Source organism: Podarcis tiliguerta, assembly GCF_965153285.1.
Source record: "Podarcis tiliguerta genome assembly, chromosome: W".
Lineage (NCBI taxonomy): Eukaryota > Metazoa > Chordata > Lepidosauria > Squamata > Lacertidae > Podarcis > Podarcis tiliguerta.
The window spans coordinates 19,981,773-19,999,683 of NC_139552.1; the positions used below are offsets into that span (position 1 = coordinate 19,981,773).

Genomic DNA, 17,911 nt, shown 5'->3' on the forward strand with positions numbered 1-17,911 from the left:
ACATCGATATTGCCAGAAAAGACATACATGGGCTCAAACAAGGCAGAGCCAGTGTGAGGCAGTACCATTCCCGCTTTTTTGGATTAGTCCATGCGCTGGGATGGGAGAAGGAGTCTGCTCCAGTCAGAGACCTTTTTTGGGAAGGCTTGAATGCCAATGTGAAAGATGAGATTGCAAGGGGGGAGAGACCAAAGAGCACTCAGCAAGTGGTCCAGCGGGCGCTGGAGATTGGGGTGCGTCTGGAAGAACGTCCATGGAACAGAGAAGAAGGACGTTGGGGACGTACGCCAGCGAGAGCACCTCCCCTCTTTCCCAAGGATGCAGCGCATGCGCAATCCACACCCTCGCAGGGAGGGGGAGAAGAACCGATGGAGATTGGAGGTGCCAGGGCTCAGTCAGCTACCAGAGCCCTAACACCGGGAGCAGTCAAAGCGAAGCCTCCTAGAGGGAACAGGAAGTGCTACATCTGCAACAGTGCTCAGCACATGGCGAAAGAGTGTCCCCAGAGGCTTCATAAGCACACTGCAGCCTCTGCAACAGTCACAGACGCAACTCAGCAGAGAGAACCACAGCAGGGAAACGACAGAGTCTGGCTGGAGGAAGAGGCACTGGGGTCCAGCCAGACAAGTCAATGAAGCAATCCCCAGAAATTTTGCAACCCACAGACCCCCTCCCACCCAAACCAGTGGTGCAGCTTACGGCGTCGCTCCAACTGCTCAATGGACTCACTATGGAAGTGCCAATTACCATTGACTCTGGTAGTAACGCAGACTTTATAGGACTGGATTTCATTCAACAGCACAACATAGCACTACTGCCAGCCACGCTGCCTCTGAAGGTTGTCACGGTGGATGGCAGGGAATTGCTGGGGGGGCAAGTGGTGCAGCAAACGCCTCCGATGGTGATGCAAATTGGGAATCAGCGAGAAGTCATCAGCTTCAATGTCACCCACCTGTCGGACACGCCTGTAGTATTGGGCATGAGTTGGCTGCACAGGCACAGCCCAGCTTTGGCGTGGTACCAGCGCCAACTGACCTTCGGCTCCTCCTACTGTGCGGAACATTGCATTCTGCCAAGCCCGGAAGGGGAAGAGGATGACCCGCAGCTACAATTAGGCACGCTGCAAGCAGTGCCACTCAAGTATGCAGCGTTTTTGGAGGTTTTCTGCGAGAAAGAAGCGGACAAGCTGCCTCCCCACAGGCCCTATGACTGCAAGATTGACCTCCTACCAGGGGCGACGCTGCCAACCGGGAAACTGTATTCCATGTCTGAAGACGAGCTGCAGGAACTCAGGGAGTTCATAGACCTCAACTTGAAGCGCGGTTTCATCCGGGAGTCGAAGGCAGTGGGGGGCAGTCCTGTATTCTTTGTGAAGAAGAAGGACACGCCCCAAAAAAGGCTTGTAGTGGACTTCAGGATCTTAAATTCCAAGACCAAGCCCACGGCCTTTCCTATGCCCAAAATAGACGACCTGCTCGCAACGGTGAGGAAAGGACGCGTTTTCACGAAGTTGGATCTGCGAGGGGCGTACAACCTGATTCGCATACGGGAGGGCGACGAATGGAAGACTGCCATGTTCACGCCCCTGGGCACCTATGAATACAGAGTTATGCCCTTTGGTTTACAAAATGGCTCCCACTGTTTTCAAGCCTTCATGCATCACGTACTGGCGGGTCTCCTCTACAAGAAATGCGTCTGCTTCTTGGACGACATCCTGATATTCTCAGAATCAGAGGACACCCACGAGGGAGACGTCAAGGAAGTTCTGCAGAGACTGCAGGAGCATAGGCTGTACGCCAAGCTGGAAAAGTGCCAGTTCGACATGAAGGAGGTAGATTTCCTGGGCTACAAGTTGTCGGACAAGGGGCTCACCATGGACAGCGCCAAGGTTCGCGCAGTGTTGGACTGGAAGAGCCCGCGCAATCGGAAGGAGGTCCAGCGGTTTGTGGGTTTCGCCAACTTTTACCGCAAGTTCATCAAGGGGTTCGCGATGCAGACAGCGGCCATTACCGACACGCTCAGCTCCAAGAAGAAGAAGTTCATCTGGACGGAGCAAGCGGAGCAGTCCTTTCAGAACCTCAAGCGTCTCTTCTCGTCCGAAGAGCAGCTACTGCACGTGAATCCCAGCAGACCGATGAGAGTTGAAATGGACGCCTCGGAGAGAGCCGTGGGAGCAGTACTGTTGCAGCAAGACACGCATGGGGACTGGAGACCGTGTGCCTTCTACTCTCGAAAGCTCAGCAAGTCAGAGCAGAACTACACCATCTGGGACAGGGAGTTGCTGGCCATTCATGCAGCATTCAAGGCGTGGCGGCACTTCCTCATCGGAGCCAAACACACAGTGCAGGTTCGCACGGACCATAAGAACCTGGAGTACTGGCGTACGGCAAGGTTCTTGAACCAGCGGCACATACGATGGGCGGAGTTCTTTGCAGATTTCGACTTCAAGATAGAGTACATCCCAGGCGACAACAACATCATGGCAGATGCACTGTCCAGAAAGCCGCAATACCTCGAAGAGGCGGCACCAGCAGCGGCCAAGCACATTTTCGCACCGGAAGCGTGGGCGTGCGCTTCAGCAACCGTGGACCTGGAAGCTGTCCGTCGAGCGCTGCAGGAAGACCCCTTTGCACAAGCCAAGATGGAGGAGGTGCACAAGGGCACGGCGAAGGACGACGAGTTCCAGATACGCGACGGATTGCTCATCCGCAGAGGGGCCCTCTACGTACCGGGAGACGACCTCCGCGCGAAAGTACTGCGGCAGTTGCACGACGCACCCACCGCCGGGCACTTTGGCAAGGAGAAGACGGCAGAATTAGTAGCCAGGGATTTTTGGTGGCCCAAGATGCGGGTGGAAGTCGCGGATTACGTCTCGAGGTGCGACACCTGCCAAAGGGCCAAGTCAGTGCACAAACCACCGGCGGGACTGCTCGAACCGCTGCAGACACCGAGCGAACCGTGGGAGAGGGTGGCCCTGGACTTTGTCACGGATTTACCCAGCTGAAGAGGCAAGACGGCAGTGCTAGTGGTGGTGGACATGTTCACCAAAATGGCCCACTTCATTCCGTGCGCGAAGGTGGCCACGGCGGAACAGACCGCCAAACTGTTCATAGACCACGTGTTCAGGGTTCACGGTCTGCCACGGTCCATCCTGTCCGACAGGGGGCGACAGTTCATCTCGAACTTCTGGCAGAAGCTGATGGGTTTCCTGAATGTCAAGATCAACCTAGCGTCGGCAAGACACCCGCAGACCAACGGACAAGCGGAGCGAGTCAACGCCATCATGCAGCAGTACCTGAGATGCTATGCAAATCAGCAGCCGGCAACATGGGTGGACTACCTGCCGCTCGCTGAGTTCGCCTACAACAACACGAAGCACGTGTCCACGGGGGTGACACCGTTCTTCGCCAACAACGGGAGGCATCCCAGAACCTTCCCGGGATTAGAGAGACTGGGGGAGGGGGAGCCACAGGCAGCGGAAGTCTTAGCGTCAGAATTGCAGGAAGTTCACGAACAACTTCGGAGGCAGTTAGAACTAGCAAAGCACGCATACAAACTGCAGGCTGACAAGCACAGAAGGGTTGGGGAAGACATACAGGTGGGAGACTGGGTTTGGTTAGCAGCCCAGGCAGTGCCGACCAGATCGTTAGCGAAGAAGAAGCTCGGACATAAGCAGCTAGGACCTTACCAAGTCGAGGCACAGATCAATCCAGTGGCCTTCCGGTTGACACTTCCGGAGGGATCCAGAATGCACCCAGTGTTCCATAGATCAGTGCTCACGCCCTACAAAGCACCTCACAGATTTCAGGCGCCGGGCACGGCACCAGACCCGTATAGGGAGACGCCCACAAGGAGGGGGTCGCCAAGAGGGGAACCCATCAACCAGGTCACAGAGATTTTAGACTCGAGATGGGGGGAAGAGGGAGTAGAATATTTTCTCGCCAGCGAAGGTACCCCGGCCAGCGCCAACCGTTGGGTGCCGGACTATGCCTTGGACGAGCCTCTTCTCAAGGAAGAGTTTCATGCCTTGTTCCCGCACAGGCCCATGCCAGCCGCGTATTTCGACGACTGGCTTTTCACACCCACGCTTTCAGCCAGCACGTTCCAGGGGTTCACCTCGGACGAAGAACCGGCACTAGACACACGTTCCCCGGAGGGATCGCCCTCGGGGTCTGCCTCAGACCGCTCTTATTGGTGGGACGATCGACCAGAGGAGCGGTGGAGCAGGAAGTGGCTGGGGGGTCCTTGGCAGGCAACGGCCCCAGAGGTGACCGGGGGAGAGATGGACATGGACGTGCTGGGGGAGGACCTTGGGTTCGAGCACGGCGGCACAGAGATGGAAGCAGAGGAAATCGAGGTCGGCGAGAGCACGGAGGACGAGCCGGACTTATCCGGCTGGATGCACGCCAAGGGGGACGAACTGTATCCGCCATTCACCCCCACAACGACGGAGCACCCAGCACCCACACCTGAAGGTGGGGAGGGGGGAAGGGGGGGCTTCGAGGGGGGGATGGATGTCAGGGGTTCAGGAGCAGAGGCACAGGAAAGGGAGGAATTGGAGAGCGAGGGGGAGGATTCCGAAGGAAATGTCAGCGATGACAGTGGTCCGAGGTCTCTGAGTCTTTCCAGTGAATCGGAAGATTCACAGAAAGGGGCTCCCATGGTCAGGGCAAGGGGGGTGCCCAGGGAGACACCCCAGGAAGAAGGGGCCAGAGGGGACTCAGAGAGCAGCAGTTGGAAATCCGGACCAGCGTCCACACCAGAGTGCAGTAGGGGGGAGGAGTCCCAGGCATCGGGATCAGGCGGCGCGCTGCCAGCGGGAGGACATGAGGCAGGACTGGCCACGCCTCCATCGGGGAGCGAGGAAACGGTTGAGAGGAAGGTTGAAGGCTGGGCGCGCGCGCCAAGTTCAAATGTACAGGAGGGCGGCACAGTCGGCAGCCCTGATAGGGAGCCAGGTCCCAAAGCCCGCCGGAAAGAGCGGGAGGAGTCAGGGGGGTCATCGTCAGCCTCAGAAGAGTCCAGGAAGGAAGGGACCCCGGAGGGTAGCAGGACCCAGAGGAGAAAGGAGAGACGGAAGAGGTGGAGTAAGGCTAGAGTCTTAAACTGGTGTACAGGGGGCGGAGATTCAGATGGAGCTTCGCCGGTCTAAACCCTAGACGTAGAGCTGGGGCGCTGCGGCTTGAAAATGGAAACTGTACTTCAATAAAGACTTTTGTACATTACTACCGGCTAGCGTTGGTCCTCTGTGAGCTGGGACCAGGAGCCAGCTCTGACAGGTGGCATGCGTACTTATGGTACGGAAAGGTACCATAAAAGCTTCCTGAACCATGTTTTCAGAGGACCAATATTTCAAGCATGGGAGAGAAATAAAAACTTGCTGGAAAGGAAGACACCTTGGTGGATCTCGCCAATAGAGGTCCTAACGGTTAAAAAAACCAATATGGAAGGGAAGAATGCCACCTATGAAGAACTTATACGGAAAACTGATCAAGGCATTAAACTCAGACCATATGAAGAGATAAAAAATTCATTTACTGGCTGGATACAATACCACCAGGTAAATGATTTGTTGAAAGAAGATAAAAAGAACCTAGGGTTTGAAGATAAAAAATCTAAATTTAGTATAGAAATCATAGAAGCTAAAAATAAAATATTGGCTAAGATATATGATATTTTACTGGAGTGGTACACAAAAGACGAGGAGGTGAAGGAGGCTATGACTAAATGGGCAGTAGATATTGGGTATAATATTGAGTTTGAGAAGTGGCTGGAATTGTGGAACATCAATATGACGTTTACGACGTGTACGGTACTAAAGGAAAATCTATGGAAAATGATATATAGATGGTACCATACACCAGTGAAGTTAGCCAAAATCTATAGGCTGAAAAATAAGAAATGTTGGAAATGTGGAGAGGCAGAGGGAGACCTCTACCGCATGTGGTGGGCATGCAGTAAGGTGAAGGGCTTTTGGGAAATGATTTACAATGAACTTAAAAAAATTCTCAAATATACTTTCCCCCAAAAGCCTGAAGCCTTTCTGTTAGGAATGATGGGTAAAGAAATTAAAAAAGAAGATAAGATACTATTCTTATATGCCACTACAGAGACTTCCGGGTTGAGCGCCAGCGATCATGGCGGCCCCCTGCTGAGCACCGGAGGGGGAGCTCCGAAAAAAGCAGGGTTCTACCGCTACGGCGACGCGGTGAACCCCTGAAAACGTAGGCGGAGGAAGCCTACGTCCGTGGGACTCGGCGGGCACCAACAGCGATCCCCTAAAACGTTTCTGGGGCTCAGGAAGAGCTCCGGAGTGTGGAGGGGGTAACGCGGTGCTGAGAGTCAATCGCTTCTTTTTCGGAGAGACGTCGCACAGCCGTGATCGGAGGAGCGCTCAACTTCTTCTTGGGACAAATTGGATTATAAAAGAACTTTCCGTGAGTAGGAGGATTACAAATTTTAAAAGGAAAAGAAACAAATTAAGGAACTTTTGGATTTGGCAAAGTTAAAAAAGTAAGCTAAATTAGAACCGAAGCGGTAAGGTTTAACCAGGAAGTCAGCCTTCCGCTCTGTATATAGCTGGAAACAAAGACCTTTGCGTGCCAAAACTTTAAAAGTGCTTTTGAAGAAACGGAATCTGGCGTTTTGATAAGGATTTTCTCCCCCCCTAAGTGGCAGGGAAAAGGGGGGGAAGGACTGGAAATTATATTGCCTGCGTAAGAAAGAGTTGACTGTGGGGGAAACACCGCCCGGGCGCCCGGCTCTGATCTGCCAATCTGTTTACAGGGTAAAGGGGGGACTGCGGAGAGAGACTCTGAGATTTTAAGCTCTGCAAACTGGATTATACTGTTAAAAAGTGTGACTGTTTAAGTCTTGTTACTGGGAGGAATTAGCTACGAAGTTGCTGGGAAGGAGAAGGAGAAGACGGGAGACATTGTATCTCAGGGGCTATTGTATCCCCCTGGTGGACATAAGGATTGCTACAAAGACTGATACAAAGAAACAGAAAGTAATTGGGAACTTTCCACTGTTTGGCTTTAAAATCTGACAGCTTGCTGCAGCTGGGAAAGTGACTGGGGACTTTCCACTGTTTTGACTTCAAGTCTGACAGCTAGCCTCAGCTGGGAGTGACCTTGAAATAAGTTGGTGTGGTATGGCAAGTGATAAGGGAAAATTAGACCAGCTGCAGGAGAAGACTACAAGATCTGGGAAAATCTTTTATTCAGGAAGAAGAGCCTCTATACCAGACCCAATTGGAGGTGCATCTGTACAACCCAAACTAAAAGCTATGTCTTCAACCGAGGACCTTTTTAATACAGGATGTGCAAAAATTCAAGAATCATTAAATAAATTGACAGAGGAGGTTGCAGAAACAAACAAAAAGGTGTCAGAGACATCTTCTAAAATAGATCAAAATACAGCTTGTATTAAACAAAATACAGATTTAATTCAGCAATTATTGCAAGAATCATCAAAAACAAGGAAAATTGCAGAAGAAGCAAAGGCAGCTGCAGAGGCCACAGAAGAAAAAATACCACCGATCAACAGGCAACTTGAGGACTACAGAATAAGATTTTCCATGCTTGAATTAAAAGATAAACAAACGAATCTCAGGATCAGATCCTTGCCAGAAATTGAGAAAGAAGGTCTTAAGGAATTTCTTGCACAGGAATTTGCAGATTTCTGGAATCTGGATCTGGATAAAGAAGAATTTAAAATAGTAAGTGCTTTTCGACTGGGCAAAACAAGTAGGAGAATCAAGACAAGAGACTGTTTGGTTACCTTTGGATCTAAAGAGGAGAGAGATAAAATTTTGGGACTACATTTCCAAAGGCCTTTGGAAGTTGGTGAATCAAGAGTGGAACTGTTCAGGGATATTCCCAAACATCTCTTAGACCTCAGATCTAGCTACAGAGACTTGGTCACACAGCTGAGAAAGAACAACATCATCTTTAGGTGGGAGTTCCCTGAAGGGCTTTCGTTTAGTATAAAAGGAAGGAAAATAAAAATAAAATCAGTGGAAGATAAAGACAGATTTTTAAAGGACTACGAGGAGGACTTACAGAAGGAATCCTTTAAAGACCAAGACCTGTCTGATACACAAGAGAGAAAAAGGAGAGATATAGCTAAAGCAATCTTGGATTTGGACAAGACGACAGCACCGGGACCAGAAGAGAAAGAAGACACATTGGGAGCTACTGGAGGAACATAGCAGACTAATTTCAAGATGTCTCTGCAACTATTAAGCTGGAACTGCAACGGTCTAAATGTGGTTTCTAAGAGAAAATCAATTTTTCACATTCTAAAAAAAGAACAATTGGACTTGATTTGTTTACAGGAAACACATGTAACTAGGCTCCATAGAAAAATTTTAATTAATAAAAGACTGGGTCAAGAGTTTATTTCATCGGACAAAGTTAAAAAAAGAGGAGTGGTGGTATATGCAAAAGAGAACCTAGCACCAAAATTAATTTTTAAAGATGAACAAGGAAGATATTTGGCAATTGAAATTCAACACCATGGACAGAAATATTTGATTGTTGGCATATACGCACCGAAAGAAGGAAAATCGGAATTTTTCAAAAAGTTGCATGAGACATTGATAGACTATCTGGAGTACAATGTGATCTTGATGGGAGATATGAATGGAGTTGTTTCTACAAACATGGACAAGGCACAACGGCAGGTAGTCACCAAAGATGGGAGACTACCGAAAACCGTTTTTGAACTGACTGATAACCTGGACTTGGTGGATATCTGGAGAACTAAAAATCCTTTAGGAAGAGAAGGAACCTTCTTTTCTGAAGCCAAAAAGACATGGACAAGAATTGACCAAATCTGGATCACAAGAGGACTGGCACCAAAGACAAAAAAAGTAGAAATCTGCCCAAAGACTTACTCCGACCATAATGCTGTAAAGATGGTAATGAACTTACAACCAACTGGTTCTTTCAGATGGAGGATGAATGACTCCCTGTTTAGAGATGAGGAAATAACCAAGAAGGCCCAGAAAACTCTGAAAGACTATTTTGAGATAAATTTAAACACTACGGTGGAAAAAAGAGCTGTATGGGACGCAAGTAAAGCTGTTATGAGAGGATTTTTGATACAACAGAACGCACTCAAGAAGAGATTACAACAGGAAAAAAGAGAAAAGATATTGGAAAAGATTAAGGAAGGTGAAAAAAGACTGAGATCAAATCCAAAATCACAACAAATCTTGAGAGAGATAAAGTTATATCAAGTACAATACATGCAAATGATAAATCAAGAGATTGAATGGAAGGTCAGACAAATGAGACAAAGAACTTTTGAATCAGCAAACAAATGGGGAAAGTTATTGGCATGGCAAATAAAGAAGAGACAGAAAATGAATACAATAACAAATTTAGAAGAGGAAGGAAGAATTATTCAGAACCCAGTGGAAATTAGGAGTGCCTTTCAAAGATACTTTAAACAGCTTTATTCACAACAACCACAGAAGGAAGCAGATATGGAGGAATTTTTGAAAGAAAATGGGCTACCGGAAATATCTCAAGAAAGTAAATTTAAATTGAGCTGCAGGATAACAGAACAAGAGGTAGAGAGCGCCATCCAAAATATGAAACTAGGCAAGTCCCCAGGACCTGATGGGTTGACGGCAAGATATTATAAATCAATGAAAGACTGGCTAATTCAACCCTTGAAGGATATATGTAATGACATATTACAGGGGAAAAGGACACCAGAAACGTGGACAGAAGCTTTTGTGACTCTCATACCAAAGACAGAATCGGAAAAACACCAACTTAAGAACTATCGGCCTATATCATTACTTAATGTGGATTATAAAATTTTTGCTGACATCTTGGCTAGAAGATTAAAGAGGGTTTTAGTGGAGGAGATTCACAAGGACCAAGCGGGCTTTCTCCCAGGAAGGCACCTATCCGATAATGTAAGGAACATAATTGACATTTTGGAACTTTTACAGGAAAGAATAAACACAAAAGCAGCCTTGGTATTTGTGGACGCGGAGAAAGCCTTTGACAACATTTCTTGGGGTTTTATGAAAAAGAATCTCCATAGTATGGGGGTAGGCCAAGAGTTCGAAAATGGTATAGGTGCAATCTATTCTGAACAAAAAGCAAAATTAATTGTCAACAATGTTCTGACTGAAGAGTTCAGAATAGAAAAAGGAACACGACAAGGTTGTCCTATTTCCCCTCTGCTTTTTATATCGGTCCTGGAGGTGTTGCTGAATATGATTAGAAAGGACCAGATGGTAAGAGGGATACAGGTCGGAGTTAAACAATTTAAATTAAGAGCATTTGCAGATGACTTGGTTTTGACATTGCAGGAGCCAGAGTCCAGTGTGTAGAGGGTTTTAGAACTGATTCAAGAGTTTGGTCGATTAGCAGGTTTTAAACTCAATAAAACAAAAACTAAGGTTTTGACAAAGAATCTAACAGAAAAAGAGAAAGAAAGGTTTCAGAATGAGACAGGTTTGACAGTGGTGAAAAAAGTGAAATATCTGGGAATTATTATGACTTCAAAAAATGGGAACTTATATAAGGATAACTATGAAAAATGTTGGATGGAGATAAAAAAAGATCTAGATATATGGTCTAATCTAAAACTCTCACTGTTAGGTCGTATTGCTGTGATAAAGATGAATATATTGCCAAAAATGTTATTTTTGTTCCAGACACTGCAGATTATTGATAAAATGGACTGTTTCAAGAAGTGGCAGAAAGATATATCCAGATTTGTCTGGCAGGGCAAAAAGCCAAGAATAAAATTTAAAATACTAACAGATGCAAAGGAAAGAGGAGGCTTTGCCCTGCCAGACTTGAAACTTTACTATGAAGCAGCAGCTTTTTGCTGGCTGAAAGAATGGCTACTTCTTGAAAACACAGATATACTGGATTTAGAAGGATTCAATAATGCGTTTGGGTGGCATGCTTACTTATGGTATGACAAGGTTAAAGTTCACAGAATGTTTAAGATTCACATTGTCAGGAAAGCATTGCTTAATGTATGGATTAGATATAAGGATCTTTTTGAAAACAAGACTCCAAGGTGGTTATCTCCGATGGAAGCAAAAGCAGTCAACAAACTCAATATGGAGGCCAATTGGCCAAAATATTGGGGGATACTAGAACAAGATGGAGATAAATTGAAATTGCAGAGTTTTGACAAATTAAAAAGTAAAGTCCGTGATTGGCTTCATTATCATCAGATAATGGAGGCATATAAATTGGATAGAAAAATTGGCTTCCAGGTGGAAAAATCAAAACTGGAAACAGAATTGCTAGAACCCAAAACTAAGATATTGTCAAGAATGTATAATTTGCTGCTGAAATGGAATACACAGGATGAGGAAGTGAAATCAGTAATGATTAAATGGGCACAAGATGTCGGTCACAACATAATGCTAGCCGACTGGGAACGGTTATGGACCACTGGGTTAAAGTTTACGGCATGTAATGCCTTAAGAGAAAATATTATGAAAATGATATACAGATGGTACATAACACCAGTCAAACTAGCAAAAATTTATCACATGCCCGATAACAAATGTTGGAAATGTAAAGAAACTGAAGGTACCTTTTTTCACCTTTGGTGGACATGCCCAAGGATTAAGACCTTTTGGGAGATGATCTATAATGAACTGAAGAAAGTGTTTAAATACACATTCCAGAAGAAACCGGAGGCCTTTCTCCTGGGCATGGTCAATCAAGAGGTACGTATGAAAGATCGGACTTTTTTTATGTACGCTACAACAGCAGCAAGAATACTTATTGCAAAGTATTGGAAGACGCAAGAACTACCCACGCTGGAGGAATGGCAGATGAAAGTCATGGACTACATGGAATCCGCAGAAATGACCGGCAGAATCAGAGACCAGGGAGAAGAGACGGTGGAGGAAGATTGGAAGAAATTTAAAGACTATCTACAGAAACACTACAAGATTAATAAATGTTAAAGTAACATCAGATTGAATGTATAAGGGTACTGGAGTAAAACTTTAAAGATTAGAAGATCCAACATCTTAAGTTTTAAGTATTGAATAAGCTATATTAAAACATTCAAATTAAGAAAGGAGGTTAATTATGACAGAGGGAAGGGATTTGTTGTTTAAATGTATGAACTGGAATACAGGGAAGGGAGACTTGGGGAAGTCAGAGAAACAAGTTAATGCAAGATCAATACGAAGATAAGATTGTTTTTATTTCTGTTGTCTATAGTATGTGATGTTTGTGTAATTTTGTATGTTTTTGGTGTATTGTTTGTTGTTTCTGTTTTGCTTTGTCGTTTTTTTATGTAAAACCGAATAAAATATTTAATAAAAGAGGGAGAAAAATATATATTCTTATATGCCACTACAGCCGCAAGAATCTTGTTAGTGCAAAACTGGAAAACAGAAGTTATACCCAGTATAAGTGATTGGCAGGTTAAGTTGATAAATTATGCCGAGCTCGCTAGAATAACAGGAAGAGTAAGGGATCAAGACGAACAGAAATTTCATGACAATTGGAATAAATATTTGACTTATCTTGGAACTAATTTTCAGACGACACTGGCGGGGCTGAATTAACTCTAACAGTAAATGATACAGGATTAAAACGATAAAATACGTGAATACAAATTTATCTGATACTTACCAAAAGTGTGGAAGGAAGTCTACGGCTAGGCAGAGCCTAAAAGAATTTTGTCTTGTATTTTTGATTTGTTGGTTTGATGTGATACGCGCAAGTTATGGTATAAATTTTGTATTTGTTCTTATGTATAAATGAGCAATATTAATAAAAATTTACTTGCAAAAAAAAAGAAAAGAAAGAAACAGCGGCCATTTTAGCCGTGACATGATCCTTATGCCAAGTGGGAGAAAGGTCGTCAACATGATGAACACACAAACCTTGGAGAGAAAAATGTAAAACAAAAAGCATCAGCAATTCAATTGGACTTAATGGAAGTATCTGCTGATAAGAACATGTGAGCAACGCAGATTTTCAAGATCGATGCAAAACCTAGAGCAGGAAACCTTAGACCTTTAGATATTGCTGGACAGCAGCTATGCTGGGGCTGATGGGAGTCCAACAACATCGGGAGCGTGTGCTGAGCTAGGAAAGCCCTCTAACTGGGAAATTGCAGAGCAGTCCTACTTATTCCAAGGCAACCCTCCAACTTAATTGGGACTTGCTTCTAATTCAGGTTGCACAAACCTGCAACCTTAAAAAGCATTTGTAGAAGTCGCAGTCATCCTATGTTCTTTGCTCCTAACTGCCTGAAAGTGGTTTCTCTAGCCTAGGCTGGGGTATCCCAGACAAAGGAAATAAACAGGGCAATATCCTAAACCACCACATAGAACACAAAGATGTCTCTCACCTGGTCGTAGGTCAGAAGTCTCTGAAGCTCATTTTTAGTGATCAGATGACAATACTGGAAAAAAGCAAAGCAACCACAGCTACAGGCTAGCTCACGGGGTCGGGGGGGGGGGGCAGCCTGTTGCCACTTCCTGCAATATCTAGTAAGACTGATAGCTAGGATTGGGCAGTATGATCATATTAGGCTAGTGCTCTTGTAGCACCCTGCTTGTGGTTAACGCTTAGCTGGAATGAAATATTCAATGCAGCAATAGAGAAATTAAAATAATAATTTATTTCATAGAATCATAGAATCATAGAGTTGGAAGAGACCACAAGGGCCATCGAGTCCAACCCCCTGCCAAGCAGGAAACACCATCAGAGCACTCCTGACATATGGTTGTCAAGCCTCTGCTTAAAGACCTCCAAAGAAGAAGACTCCACGACACTCCTTGGCAGCAAATTCCACTGTCGAACAGCTCTTACTGTCAGGAAGTTCTTCCTAATGTTTAGGTGGAATCTTCTTTCTTGTAGTTTGGATCCATTGCTCCGTGTCCGCTTCTCTGGAGCAGCAGAAAACAACCTTTCTCCCTCCTCTATGTGACACCCTTTTATATATTTGAACATGGCTATCATATCACCCCTTAACCTCCTCTTCTCCAGGCTAAACATGCCCAGCTCCCTTAGCCGTTCCTCATAAGGCATCGTTTCCAGGCCTTTGACCATTTGGGTTGCCCTCCTCTGGACACGTTCCAGTTTGTCAGTGTCCTTCTTGAACTGTGGTGCCCAGAACTGGACACAGTACTCCAGGTGAGGTCTGACCAGAGCAGAATACAGTGGCACTATTACTTCCCTTGATCTAGATGCTATACTCCTATTGATGCAGCCCAGAATTGCATTGGCTTTTTTAGCTGCCGCGTCACACTGTTGGCTCATGTCAAGTTTGTGGTCAACCAAGACTCCTAGATCCTTTTCACATGTACTGCTCTCAAGCCAGGTGTCACCCATCTTGTATTTGTGCCTCTCATTTTTTTGAGAGACAAATATTTTATTTATTTGCCAGACAAATAAATGATAGGCACAGTGGTATATGGTTACCAAAAGCTCTGCACACCCCAGCCCTGGTGACCAGCACTTATATTTCCTCAGCCCAGCCTCCTTACTCCTCCTTTGGCTGCCTCTGTCCAATCAGCCTGGTTGAAATTCCTATTGGCTGTCTGCTAGAACCAATCATAAAAGATACACCCATTTCCTATTACCTTTTATGGGAGACAAAGAGCTATATTTCCTTCTATCCATAAAGGGCAGACAAGTAATCATATATCTTACATTTGCCTCGACAAGGCACCTTAATTACCAGATCACCCTTTGCCCCTGCTGCCCTTTTGCCCTTTTGCTCTATTGCCCCTTCACTCCAAAACAGATGGCTAAAACAGATGGCTCATGGTAACAGAAATCTTGGGTTCACCTTCTCACACACCATCAATGAAATAAGAATCTAACATAAGAATCTAACATTTCTTACTTTCTAGATCTTTTGCATAATTACATTAAAGCCAATATATTTCATACATAACATAGATAGATTTTTAGAAGAAAGGCCTTTGCCTGAGAAACTTCAGTAAAGAGAAACCTCTTCAATTTACACCCCCCTTTCCCAGCCAGCTGCTGTTCCTATTAGCTCTTCGCCCTTTAACCTTCTCAGGATACCTTAAACCTTGGGAAAAGGGGGCTGAGTCTGATGGGAGGCACTATTTACCAACTCTTAATTAGTGTTTTTGCAGCTTGATTGTATTCTGTAATTTGTATGACCTTTGCTCCCATCTTTTGCTCCTTTTTGCAACTTTGAGGTACATAAATCAATGAGGGGCCCTGTTCAGGAGAATAAACAACTGCCAAAGTACTGAGCCAGCTGCTTTTCTGCCTGGCATGAAACAAGGATTTGCAAATATATTTTTTAAGCTTATTTTAAAATATAGATCTTGATCAGATGCCTCACTCTGTGAACTAGACTGGCTCTTGAACTGCTTCCAGGCCCAATTCAGAGCATCCCATTTGGCCTTTCAAGTGTTTCAAGGTTTGGGAAAAGGGTACCAGAAGAAGGCCCACTTCTGTTTGCACTGTCTCTCCACTGACTAGAATCCCCTTCCCAGGGAACTCCTGCTCTTTCAAGCATGGCAGGGCCTTTTCAGTCATGGCACCCGACCTTTCAGAAGAAACTCCCAAAGAGGTTCACCTGGCCCCTGCTTTGATATCCTTTCAGCAAAGACTTTTAGAATTTCCCCTGGTTCTTGAATTCATGGGCAGGGCGCTTGTGGCCCTCCAAACCCTGCTGTAGTACACAGGAACATAGGAAGCTACCTTATATTGAGGCATACCATTGACCCATCAAGCTCAGGACGGACTACATGGACTGGCAGCAGCTTTCAGGCAGAGATCATGCCCAGCCCGATCTGCACACACTGGTGACTGAGCCTGGAACCTTCTCCATGCAAAATGGCCGCTCTGCTTTCGCGTTACTGCCCTTAACAAACTGCAACTCCCACCCCAATCACTGGAGAAGTTGCCCACATTTGTTATAATCTAATCCAATACATCTCTGCCACTCGGCTTACGTTGCTCTCTACTGGCTGCTCTAGTAGAAACCTTAGTGGTGCAGCTGCAGCAGCAGGGATCGCCGACACTGCACCCTCCTGGTGTTGCTGAAGTGGAACTCTCATGAGCCCCAGTCAGCAAGGCCAATTCTTAGCAATTATGGGAATTTTGGTCTATCAACATTTGGAGAGCACTATGCTGCCTGCCATAAAGAAGGCTGATCACCGAAGAATTGATGCTTTTGAATTCTGGTGCCGGAGGAGACTCTTGAGAGTCCCAAGGACTGCAAGAAGATCAAACCTCTCCATTCTGAAGGAAATCAGCCCTGAGTGCTCCCTGGAAGCACAGGTCGTGAAGCTGAGGCTCCAATACTTTGGCCACCTCATGAGAAGAGAAGACTCCCTGGAAAAGACCCTGATGTTGGGAAAGATGGAGGGCACAAGGAGAAGGGGACGACAGAGGACGAGATGGTTGGACCGTGTTCTCGAAGCTACCAGCATGAGTTTGAGCAAACTGCGGGAGGCAGTGGAAGACAGGAGGGCCTGGTGTGCTCTGGTCCAGGGGGTCACAAAGAGGCGGACATGACTAAACGACTAAACAACAACAAATGCTGCCTACCCTGAGCTACACACAGGCAGGAAAGTTACAGAAACATGACTCAGTTTGCTTCTCCAGATAGCAGAGGCCAACAAGTTACATCAGCCAAGGCTCTCTCCCTCCAAGCCCTCGAAACGCACTCGTGTTTCATGATTGTCAGCTGCGGCAGACCCTGGTCAGGGGGCAGGAAGCCTCACGGCCACACACCCCTTGTTTGTGGGAATGTTCTGGGGTGCAGGAGAGGATATATTGACTGATTATATCCTTATCCAACTTGTGCTAACAAGTTCCCAAAATATCAGCAGAGTTTATTACATTCCCCTTTAAGTTCGCAACGGTAACGCTTGCACAGGTTCGCTAGAACCTCTATAATAATAATTACTCTGGTAATGTCCCCTTTTGTTCCCTCTTAAAATACAAGACACGACACAGTCTTCATAAAAGTATAAAAGAGTCTACTCACGTTCTGTTCACAATATGATCCCAGAAGGCAGACAGGCTTAAAAAGGTTACATATACTTAGAATCTATCTTATAGCAAGATAGTCCTTATGTCCTCTCTTGGCTGAGAGCCAAGAGAGCATCCTTAGATGTTTTCTCATCGAAGGAAGATGCCAGAGAGAGAGAGATGGCTGCCTGCCCTGTGCTTTTATCATTTACCTGCACAGGTGAGGCCACACCCACCTCTGGTCACATGCGGAGGAAGTCCGTCCCCAGGAAGTTTACCTGCTTGCTAGACAGACATCCCTCCCCACGTTCGAACATGTACACTCTAGGAATGTTGTCATTGACTGCTCCTGTGTTTTACATCCCACATTGTTACCCTGCAGGGGCGGAGCAAAGATGGCTGTTAGTGAGCAAGCAGGAAAGAGGGGGAAACTGGTTGGCAGAGATTAGAAAAACAGATAGACAGACAGAAAGATCGACGTAGGGAATTCCGCTGTCAGGGTCTACTCCCCATCTTCCCCATGATGCCTGTGCCCACTGTCTCCCTCATCACTTCCTTGATGCGGCTGAGCTGGTCCTTCCTGACAAAGATGAGCAACATCATTCCGACTAGACGCACCAGCTGCACCTAGAAGATGCAAGGTACTGGGATGTCTACCAGCTCTGTTCATTGCTTGCTGTCCTGGGCCGGCTGGATGCAGATAGGAGTGGCAGGGGGCACCAACTGGGGATCCCCCAAGGGAAGAAGGCTCAGAGCCAGGGAACTGGTGGGGGGGGGGGGACTACGCTGAGTCGTCAGAGGGAGAAGAGGGAGCAGACTGTGAGCAAGAGGAGGTGTTGGAAACTGAAGAGGCAGGAGGGCAGGAAGATTCTGTGGCAAACAGCAGCCCAGAATCCGAGGCAGAAGTGGAGGCTGGAGGCGGGGGT

The 17,911-nt window shown here is 46.3% G+C and overlaps 1 protein-coding gene across 1 annotated transcript in view; it reads right to left on the reverse strand.

The window, feature by feature from the left end:
- The window catches only part of LOC310668773 (inositol polyphosphate 5-phosphatase OCRL-like), a gene marked incomplete at both ends in the record, with an annotated part of 107,381 nt that extends 89,793 nt beyond the window's left edge, over positions 1 to 17,588 (reverse strand). The window contains 2 exons of the mRNA XM_083422104.1: positions 13,369 to 13,422; positions 17,523 to 17,588. Of these exons, the coding sequence (XP_083278230.1) occupies positions 13,369 to 13,422; positions 17,523 to 17,588 (120 nt within the window). The remainder of the gene's footprint in view (positions 1 to 13,368; positions 13,423 to 17,522) is intronic.
- Between the last annotated feature and the right edge of the window lie 323 nt (positions 17,589 to 17,911).